Source organism: Oncorhynchus mykiss, chromosome 18, assembly GCF_057628025.1.
Source record: "Oncorhynchus mykiss isolate SJ-2025 chromosome 18, ASM5762802v1, whole genome shotgun sequence".
NCBI classification, from domain to species: Eukaryota; Metazoa; Chordata; class Actinopteri; order Salmoniformes; family Salmonidae; genus Oncorhynchus; species Oncorhynchus mykiss.
The window spans coordinates 59,041,765-59,053,614 of NC_143039.1; the positions used below are offsets into that span (position 1 = coordinate 59,041,765).

At 41.9% G+C, this 11,850-nt stretch overlaps 1 protein-coding gene across 1 annotated transcript; it reads left to right on the forward strand.

The window, feature by feature from the left end:
- The first annotated feature begins 7,333 nt into the window (after positions 1 to 7,333).
- On the forward strand, positions 7,334 to 11,620 carry LOC110496465 (iroquois-class homeodomain protein irx-1-like). The gene is made up of 5 exons (XM_021572392.3): positions 7,334 to 7,817; positions 8,823 to 9,065; positions 9,334 to 10,099; positions 10,749 to 10,809; positions 11,239 to 11,620. The coding sequence occupies exons 1-5, from the start codon at positions 7,584 to 7,586 to the stop codon at positions 11,288 to 11,290; spliced, it is 1,356 nt and encodes a 451-aa protein (XP_021428067.2). The 5' UTR covers positions 7,334 to 7,583; the 3' UTR covers positions 11,291 to 11,620.
- The last annotated feature ends 230 nt before the right edge of the window (positions 11,621 to 11,850 follow it).

Sequence of the window (11,850 nt, forward strand, 5' to 3'; positions counted from 1 at the left end):
ATGTTTTGAAAATGTGATGTAGCGCTATTACCAGGACTATTACCAGGACTATAACCACAACTATTACCAAGACTATAACCACAACTATTACCAAGACTATTACCAGGACTATTACCAGGACTATTACCAGGACTATAACCACAACTATTACCAAGACTATAACCACAACTATTACCAAGACTATTACCAGGACTAATCCCACAACTATTACCAGGACTATTACCAGGACTATTACCAGGACTATTACCAGGACTATAACCACAACTATTACCAAGACTATTACCAGGACTAATACCACAACTATTACCAGGACTATTACCACAACTATTACCACAACTATTACCATTACTATTACAATGACTATTACCAGGACTATTACAATGACTATTACCATGACTATTACCATGACTATTACAATGACTATTACCAGGACTATTACCATGACTAATGACTATTACCACAGCTATTACCATAACTAATGACTATTACCAGGACTATTACCATGACTATTGCAATGACTATTACCAGGACTATTACAATGACTATTACCACAACTATTACCAGGACTATTACCAGGACTATTACAATGACTATTACCAGGACTATTACCAGAACTATTACCATGACTATTACCAGAACTATTACCATGACTATTACCATGACTATTACCACGACTATTACCATGACTATTACAATGACCATTACCACAACTATTACCACAACTATTATTATTACTATTACAATGACTATTACCAGCACTATTACCAGAACTATTACCATGACTATTACCACAACTATTACCACGACTATTACCAGGACTAGTACCACAACTATTACCACAACTATTACCAGGACTATTACCACAACTATTACCACAACTATTACCATGACTATTACCACAACTATTACCAGGACTAGTACCACAACTATTACCAGTACTATTATCAGGACTAGTACCACAACTATTACCAGGACTAGTACCACAACTATTACCAGGACTATAACAATGACTATAACTACAACTATTACCAGGACAATTACCAGGACTAGTACCACAACTATTACCACAACTATTACCAGGACTATTACCAGGACTATTACCACAACTATTACCACAACTATTACCATGACTAGTACCACAACTATTACCAGTACTATTAACAGGACTAGTACCACAACTATTACCAGGACTAGTACCACAACTATTACCAGGACTATAACAATGACTATACCTACAACTATTACCAGGACAATTACCAGGACTATTACCAGGACTATAACCACAACTATTACCAGGACTATTACCAGGACAATTACCAGGACTATTACCAGGACTAGTACCACAACTAGTACCACAATTATTACCACAAATATTACCATGACTATTACCAGGACTAGTACCACAACTAGTACCACAACTATTACCATGACTATTACCACAACTATTACCAGGACTAGTACCACAACTATTACCAGTACTATTATCAGGACTAGTACCACAACTATTACCAGGACTAGTACCACAACTATTACTAGGACTATAACAATGACTATAACTACAACTATTACCAGGACAATTACCAGGACTATTACCAGGACTATAACCACAACTATTACCAGGACTATTACCAGGACAATTACCAGGACTATTACCAGGACTAGTACCACAACTAGTACCACAATTATTACCACAACTATTACCATGACTATTACCAGGACTAGTACCACAACTAGTACCACAACTATTACCACAACTATTACCATGACTATTACCACAACTATTACCACGACTATTACCTTATTGATTTTTTAAATTATTTATACAGTAGCTAATGCAAATTGTTAAATGTTGTTTTATGTATTTGCACTGCTGCCTGCACAAATGAGCCTTGAGGGATATATAAATTATTTTGAATTTAATTTAATTCAATTACCTTACTGGAATTGTATGAGCAACTCACTTACAGTTCAAGCAGACTGATTACTGGAAATAGACGCCGATTTAGGACGTTTGAAAAGGTCTCCAGATCACCGATATCTGCCTTCCGGGGTGCTCACAAAAAAAAGATAAACAATTGCCCAGCACTGGGAGCGGACTTGTACTTGTACAGCCCATTGTACTGCCACAGTTCACAATGCTCTAGCAAGCTGTGAGAATACTTGATGATACTTGATGGTAATAGCTTGTATTTTTTTAAAGATTTTGTTTTAAGCCTTCCTCAAATCACAGCTCTAATCTTAAACCCCTCGGGAATTAATACCTACATCTAAACCTTTCAGTTGTTTTTGTTTTAACCCTGTAACCACGCAGAATTAACCCTGTAACCATGCAGAATTAACCCTGTAACCACGCAGAATTAACCCTCTAACCACGCAGAATTAGCCCTGTAACCATGCAGAATTAACCCTGTAACCACGCAGAATTAACACTATAACCACGCAGAATTAACCCTCTAACCACACAGAATTAACCCTGTAACCACGCAGAATTAACCCTGTAACCACGCAGAATTAACCCGGTAACCACGCAGAATTAACCCTGTAACCACACAGAATTAACCCTGTAACCACACGGAATTAACCCTGTAACCATGCAGAATTAACCATGTAACCACGCAGAATTAACCCTGTAACCACGCAGAATTACCACGCAGAATTAACCCTGTAACCACGCAGAATTAACCCTGTAACCACGCAGAATTAACCATGTAACCACGCAGAATTAACCCTGTAACCACGCAGAATTAACACTATAACCACGCAGAATTAACACTATAACCACGCAGAATTAACCCTGTAACCACGCAGAATTAACACTATAACCACACAGAATTAACCCGATAACCACGCAGAATTAACCCTGTAACCACGCAGAATTAACACTATAACCACGCAGAATTAACCCTGTAACCACACAGAATTAACCCTGTAACCACACATAATTAACCCTGTAACCACGCAGAATTAACCCTGTAACCACACAGAATTAACCCTGTAACCACGCAGAATTAACCCTGTAACCATGCAGAATTAACACTATAACCACGCAGAATTAACACTATAACCACGCAGAATTAACACTATAACCACGCAGAATTAACCCGATAACCACGCAGAATTAACACTATAACCACGCAGAATTAACACTATAACCACGCAGAATTAACCCTGTAACCACACAGAATTAACCCTGTAACCACGCAGAATTAACCCTGTAACCACACTGAATTAACACTATAACCACGCAGAATTAACCCTGTAACCACGCAGAATTAACTCTGTAACCACACGGAATTAACCCTGTAACAAAGCAGAATTAACCCTGTAACCACATGGAATTAACCCTGTAACCACGCAGAATTAACCCTGTAACCACACGGAATTAACCCTGTAACCACACGGAATTAACCCTGTAACCACGCAGAATTAACACTATAACCACGCAGAATTAACCCTGTAACCACACAGAATTAACCCTGTAACCACGCAGAATTAACCCTGTAACCACGCAGAATTAACCCTATAACCACACGGAATTAACCCTGTAACCACGCAGAATTAACCCTGTAACCACGCAGAATTAACCCTGTAACCACGCAGAATTAATGCATCAAAAATAGACGTTCATCCACAACACGTCGAATTTCGAAGGGAAACTATGAGATCTTGTTGACTTCAATATGTATTAAATAAAGTATATCAGAGTGGGTCCCTTGCAACTCTTCAGGATACAAACCCTTAAGAGATGCAACTTCTACTAATGATATGGTATGCCTTTGGATTTCATTGAAACGGTAGCAGTACTTGGGAACAATAGTTGGAAGTGGAGGAGTGTTTTGTGACTCAGAGAGGAGCTCTTATCTAATAAATCTATATGTGTTATGATTAAATCACACCTGAAATCTGTCACTTCTTATCTCAAGTTATCTGACAGACTGAGAAACAGATACAGACACTTAAACCTGGTATTCCCTTGCTGCCCTTGTGCTACTGTGACTCGCCAAGGTATAAATACCAGATAATTAAAATAGAGAATAACCTTCGATCTTTGAACTGGCAGATTTAGTGCCTCTGGAAACTACTTCAGAGTTCAAGCTAAGTAAGAGGTACATTTTTAAAACTGTGTGTGTGTCTTCCTCACTATAAGTTATTCCTTTGTCTGAGCGCAGGACTCAGAGGGTAATGGGAGGGAGTGGGATTCAGCCTCCTGAGGATCCTAGAGCCACAGCCTACATACAGAGAGGGAGAGCGAGGGAAAGAGAAAGAGACAGAGAGAGGGAGGATTGGAGGGAGGGAGGATTGGAGGGAGGGTCGGGGCCAGAAGAAATATTTGGTAGTCTTAGCAGGTTCACGTTAAAAGGCCGGGATGGGCGCTCTGCGTACACACACACACACACACTCTGAATACACAAGCAGGCCAAGGGAGGCTGTGAAGTTGAATGGCATAGCTCAAAGCCTTTCTCCTATCCCCCTCCTCCTCTCTGTCCTCCTCTCCCTCTCTCTTTTTCCAAACCGCCAAACCGTTCTCCCTCCTTTCTCCAGCTCAGAGGAATTCATTAACTCACTCTCCACAGAGACACTATGGAAATCAAGAGTCTACAAAGGGAGAGAGAGCGAGAGAGAGAGCGAGAGAGAGAGAGAGAGAGAGATAGAGAGAGAGAGGGAGAGGGAGAGGGAGAGGGAGAGGGAGAGGGTGCTGGAGAGAGAGAGAGAGAGAGAGAGAGAGAGAGAGAGAGAGAGAGAGGTGAAGGAGGGAGGGAGGGGGGAGGGAGGGAGGGGGGAGGGAGGGAGGACAGAGAGAGAGTGACAGAGAGAGAGAGAGAGAGAGAGAGAGCGAGAGAGATGGAGGGCTATATTATCCTATTAGATGGTGATGTGTTTCGTTTCCTTCGTCTGTCATGAGAGAGGCATTAATTTGAAGTGATGAACTCACACGCGAGAGGGAGAAAGAAAGAAAGAATGAAAGAAAGAAAGAGAGGGAAAGATAAATAGATAGACAAATGAGGGGAAAGAGAGAGAGAAGGTGAAAGAGAGCGAGAGAGAGAGTGAAAGAAAGGGAGATAGAGAGAGAGGAGGGGGAAGGAGAGAGGGAGTGAGAGAGAAAGTGAGAGAGAGATGGTGGGTGAGAGTCTTTAACGTTGCTCTTTTATGGAGCTGGAATGGATTCCCCTGGCTCCACTTACCTTAGCAATGAGGATATAACCACTTTCCATGAATGCCATTTAAAATGCCATGGAGTTTAAGCATCCATCACACACACACACACACACACACATACATACACACACACTGCTACCCCCAGCACTGCTCGTCATAATGTGTATTTAGAAAACAGCTTTGAGATTCATGAGCCGAGCCCTGGGTGCCAGAGCTGGAATATAAACTTGTGTTTGTGTGTGTGTGTGTGTGTGTGTGTGTGTGTGTGGTGTGTGTGTGTGTGTGTGTGTGTGTGTGTGTGTGTGTGTGTGTGTGTGTGTGTGTGTGTGTGTGTGTGTGTGTGTGTGTGTGTGTGTGTGTGTGTGTGTGTGTGTGTGTGTGTGTGTGTGGCAGCTAGGGGTTTGCCAGCTCAGAGTGAGCTTTAAACACTGTAATTAAATCATTAGGGTCTTCTCAGTGCTTCACAGCACAGGGCTGAGAGGAGAGGGGAGGAGAGAGAGAGGGAGGGAGGGAGAAAGAGATGGAGAGGAGAGAGGATAGTGGAGGAAAGAGCGAAATATGAAAAAGAGGGGGAGAATGAGGGAGAGGGGAGAGAGGGGAGGGAAGAGAGAGAGGAAAGCTAGCCAGCCCTCCATACCCAGCCATCCTCATCAGCTAGTCCACCGTGAAATGATGAATCTGTGTTTAGGAGGATCACTAATTACTAATCTAACATCTAATGGAGTCCACATCCAGGGGGCTACAGGAGGGGTGTATGAGGGTACAGGGGCACAAAACAGGGTGCTAAACCTCATTAGCTGTGTGTGTGTGTGTGTGTGTGTGTGTGTGTGTGTGTGTGTGTGTGTGTGTGTGTGTGTGTGTGTGTGTGTGTGTGTGTGTGTGCAGGTTTTAGAGTAGCCTACATGTACCTCTTTTTGAATAAAGGGATCAGGATTATTTCATTGAAGTGTAGTGCAGACAGGGATTAAGATTTAAAAAATTAAAGAGAAAGATTTCACCCTTTCACATTGTATGTATGTTGGTGTCATTTCATAACCGTGCCACTGTCAATTAAATGTTGTTGATGATTGCTAATACAGCTGGCAATTGCACTCAACTTTCAGTACATTTCTCAAATAAATTAAACAAATTTCCCATGTCTAAAACATGAAATACTAAATGGTACATGGTTAGGAAGGTTAGGTTTGAAATTCGGACTAGAATAATCTTGTGAAAACTCGTTGATAAATATTAAGTTATGTAAACATTCTGCCTAGGTAGATGTATTTTCCTATTTAGCCTACTAGAATCTCTCAACATCTGTTTTCCTTCCATGGACAGACCTCGTGTCTCATATCTACACAATCTTTTCCCTCTCCCTCCATCTCTATCTCACTCTTTACGCCCCTTCTATCTTGAATTTTAATCTTAAAATATGCTTCAGTGACTTCCGTCGATATCACCCGACATTCCGCGGTATCTGTTGCCGGCCGAGTCGACGCTTCCCTCGGCCATCTGGTGTCCATGCTGTCGCCGATACTCCTCTGGAGCGGTAGGTCGCAGTCTCCCTGGACCACTTATATATTTAGACTTAATTATAATGTAGCGAGAAAGTATAATGTACCATAAGAGTAGTTAGGAAGAGTTTGGAAATAGATTTTTTTAAATGGTCTAGGCTCAAATGAATGCAAAATGCTTTTGTTATAGGTCTACATGATTTATTTATCGTAGGCCTATTTATTATATAATACACATTCTTGGATAAATGTATCATTATTGTTATTAAGTCAATTGTTTAATAATCAGGCCTTCATACAATATTAATAGTATTGTTATTATTGTTGTATCCTTTTTGCTGTTTCTGTTGTTTGTTTTCATTGTTTATTTGAACACCCATTCAAAAAATGACAGAACGGTGATTATGAGAAAAGAGATCTCCCTTTATCTCTTACACACACACACACACACACACACACACACACACACACACACACACATACACATACACATACACACACACATACACATACACATACACATACACATACACACACACACACACACACACACACACACACACACACACACACACACACACACACACACACACACACACACACACACAGGACCCAGAGAAGGAACCAATGCACTGATCGCTTGCCCGGGGCATAGGAGGGGCTTGGTTGTTAAGCAGCCTGCCAATCATCCCGTCAGCTCTACTAGAGAGAGTCCTGCGGGGAGAGAGAGAGGCTTTACTGGGCGCTCAAGTGCCAAACTCATAACTACCATTGGAGCTTGCTGCGCTGACGGGGAGTGGGACTGTCTGTCTGACTGACTACCCGTGATTTGTAATTTAGACATCCTTATCTTTCTGGGAAACTGGGAATTCCTCCTATTTTCCTTTCCTCCCTTGTGACACGGAATTTACTGCGCCTTTCTCTACGGACATGTCTTTCTCGCAGCTGGGGTACCCCCAGTTTCTAAGTGGCTCCCAGGAGGTTTATGGGGGCGATCGGGCCGGCTCTGGCCGGGATGGAGGCGCCGAGAGCGGCGTGAATCAGGCAGCTACTGCCGCTGCTGTTAGCTCGATGCTGGGGATGTATGGTAACCCGTGGGCGGCTCAGAACTACAGCGCGTTTCTCCCCTACAGCGGTGCAGACCTCGCCCTCATATCGCAAATGGTAGGAGAGACGGTTTCTTGGAACGTAGAATTGGAACTTTGTTCTAGTGGTTGTTTCTCAAATGTTAATTGAATGTGCAGGCCAGTTAAATACATGCAAGTGGATTGCCTTTAAGGATAGGAACGTTTAATATTATAATATAATGGGATTGTAATAGGGAAAATGTTTTATATTTTGAGCTCTTTTCAATCATGTTTTTCGGAACTGAAATGTCTGGTCCTTGAAATAGGGACAAAAAGAGTTTATGGGATTTTCTGATTTATTATTCATAGCACAATACCAAAAGTTTAAATGTGAGTCATTAAAACAAATCGTTTGCATATTTTCATTGGGTAGCTTATTTCGATAATAAGATAAAAGTCATTTTAAATTTCCTCAGAAATATTAAGATTAGATTAAACAAACAATTAGACATGAGAGAGATTAGCCTAAGTGATGGCTGAATTATACATTATTTTCCATATAAAATACATCTCATAATTAATTAGCAATTTGATAAAATATCAAGTTTAATTTATATACCCATATTGTCAATTATGTAGAATTATTTAGGCTAATATTTAACGTTTGGGGAATTGACCAAAATAAGACCTATTGTAGGCTATAAGAAATTGGAGATATCGGTGCTTGTATGAAAAAGTCAGAAACAAAATCTCCATAACCTAGACAAAATAACAATAGCCTAAATGTCGTTAACTGGTCGTTAATTATTTTAGGAGATAGCCTACACAGTGTGAGATCACACTGGAAGTGTGACATCATTGTTTATCAGGACTTGTGAGATTCAGTTTCACCTTTCAAAACAAACTCATACTGAGCGAACTGATATGAGGTAGTTTTTCAACATTACCCTACAGTCATAATACCCAGGATACTGTAAACTTATTTGGCGTTGGAAAATCAATAAAGACCTACAAATTGGATAAAAACAAATAGGCCTAGAACTATTACATTTTTGGAGAGACAAACATTATATATATTTCTCCCACTATTTCTGTCCCCCAGAACTCCCAGTATGATCTGAAGGACAGCCCCGGAGTTCACCCGGGAGGTCTGGCTGTCCACACCGGCGCGGGGTTCTACCCGTATGGCCAGTATGGCTACGGCGACCCGAACCGAGCCAAGGCCGCCACCAGGGAGACCACCAGCACTCTGAAGGCCTGGCTGCAGGAGCACCAGAAGAACCCGTATCCCACCAAGGGAGAAAAGATCATGCTGGCCATCATCACTAAGATGACACTTACACAGGTATATATGGATAAAGGTTTCTACTGCTATGGGGGATAAAATAGGTTTAGGCCAGGAGTATTTCTACTAGGCCTACATGATTTGACCGGGAAAACTCTGGGCCCTGTATGCCTACTTTAAATATGTCTGCCTGTCAGTGTGTTTTGCCTGTGCTGTTCTCATGTCTGCCAGTTTAATATATACTAATTTGATTAATGACTAAGCTAATTCTGAATATTTTTAATAAAGGATCAACAAAGTATATAAATGAATTCCTTCGTCCGCCCAGGTGTCCACGTGGTTCGCCAACGCGCGCAGGCGTCTGAAGAAGGAGAACAAGGTGACGTGGGGCCGCAGCGCGGAGGACCGGGATGGACGGATCTTCAGTAGTGACAATGAGGACGAGCCTGAGAAACAGGAGAGCGAGGATGAAGAGGACGAGGAGATCGATTTAGAGAGTATCGACATTGATAAAGTCGAGGAGAACCGTGGAGATCAGAGGGAAGGGGAGGGAGAGGGGAAGCTGGCATCGGATTCGAGTAGCTTGGAGAGCCAGAGGAAGCTGTCTGTTGAAGCCCTCAGAGGCATGGAGGGTCCTATTTCTCTCATCAAGGCGCCGGTTGGTGCTTGTAAAAACGCAGTGGATCTTTCCCCCAATGGACCGGGGTGCCAGAGGCCCCCACAGAACAAACCCAAAATCTGGTCTCTGGCGGAGACAGCCACAAGCCCCGACAGTTCCCATAAACCTTCCCCGGCTGCCTCAGCTCCTCGCGCGGCCACGTCTCCCTCCCACCACCCGGCCCTACTCCCGGGTCATGGAATATACACTTGCCAGATAGGGAAGCAGCTCCACAACTGGGCCAACGCAGCGTTCCTCAGTGCCAACTCTCTTCTGGGCGTCAGGTCGCTTCTCAGCACGGCAAACCCAGCTGGACACCACATGCCTCTCCGTGGCGCACTGAAGCGTCAGGACGCAAGGGCGACGCAGGCTTCAGGGGCATCCGAGGACGAGAGTGGAGATGAGTCGTCGGAGAGCTTCAGTCCAAAGCGAGATGGTATGTATTGTAGTGTAGCCTAGGCCTGCATATGTTTATGATTGTGAATCGAGGCTATTTTTCATCTGCTTGGAAACTAATAACAGTCTCATGAATTCGGCCCAGTGTTCTTCTTCAGTTGTCCAAATAACAATTTCCACATATGGCACACTATTTTCATCTAACACTCGTTTTAATTCATGTTGTGTATTATGATATTTCTGAAAACTAACATTTGGCTATATAAATCAGCTATAGCCTAATATAGCCTAGAGCCTAATAAACAATACATTCATTTCGAAGCGGTCACAGGCCTACAACAACACACAAATACTGTGGAGTGGCTAACAGGTGTGGAGTGGCTAACAGGTGTGCTATCTCGATTAATTAGCTAAGTGCTCTGCCATATATGACAATGACTTTAAATGAAATCCCAAGTTGAAGAGCATTGGGTGACCGTGGCACTCCAAAATGTTTTTTTTTTTAAGAGAAAAAGATGTCACCTCATTTCACCGTTTTATTTTCGGTTGGGCAGTCTAACGTGTTTCGGCAGTTATGCCTTCATCAAAGCATCACTCAAATACTATTGCATTAAAAACAGGCTTAACCTAATTCAAAATAGGTCTACTAAGGATATTGATTATTTTACTGATTGTTTATTTGTTTACAGATGACGTGAATATTCGCAGGTCTGGCTCGCCGAAGTCTCCCTTCCAGCTGATCACCGACAGGTAAGATGTTTCAAACCTCATTGTGACATTATGTCAAGTGTCATCTATATTATAATCATCCTGTAGGCCTAAATTAACCTTTTAACCCGCCGTTAAAGGCCGTTTCACCTGACGGAATGGCTTGTCACAGCTCGAGCTCATAAATCATCTGAAGAGATCTAATCGGTCTAGTTTAACGGCTTTTAACGCCTCACTAGACACCGTTTAATACGGCCAACAGGGGTGGAACGGGCGCCATTGACTTATCATCGTTCACGCAATTTAAATAATCTACCCTCAATTTATTCACGCCTCGCCAGTGAATACACATATGTTGAGGGAGGATATGAAATAGGCCTGATAGCAATATCGTTATAGGAAATGAATTATTCAATGTCACACTCATTAAAATTTTCTGACGTTTGTCTTTTCTTTTCTCTTCATCAAAAGATCTCACCACGGAACCGCGCAACGCGCTCTCTCGACAATTTCCACAATATGAAGAGTGAAGAGTTATCATCGGAGAATAATCTGGAATAATTATTTAACGAAGAACAATTTATCGAATAGTCTACTATTTTTGAGAGTGAAACTTAAGATTCAACTCGTCAGATTTTAAAACAGTAGGCCTATATGATGCGAGACAAGATTCATAGCCTATAGGCCTGTTTTTGATCACACACATGTTCCGTATTGCCATTTATACTGGCAATGTTTGTCTTTGCTGTGTATGTTTCTTTTCTGTTTTATTTTCTATGAAAAAGTTATCGACATGTAAATAATTTGTTTAAAGGATATATTTTTGAGAAATAAACTTAATCGTGGTCATAGACTTTGATTTATTTTTATATTCTTCATCCAGTAGCCTACGCCTACAGTCTTATCCAATATATCGTTTTCCATTTTGCATGATTTACAACGATGATGATTATAAACCATAGCCATGATGTTACATCATTGGGGCTGCAGGTAGCGTTTGAGAGCGTTGGGATAGTAACTAAAAGGTTGCTGCTTCGAATGCCCGGGCTGATTTGGCGAAAAATCTTAACTCCAATTGCTCCT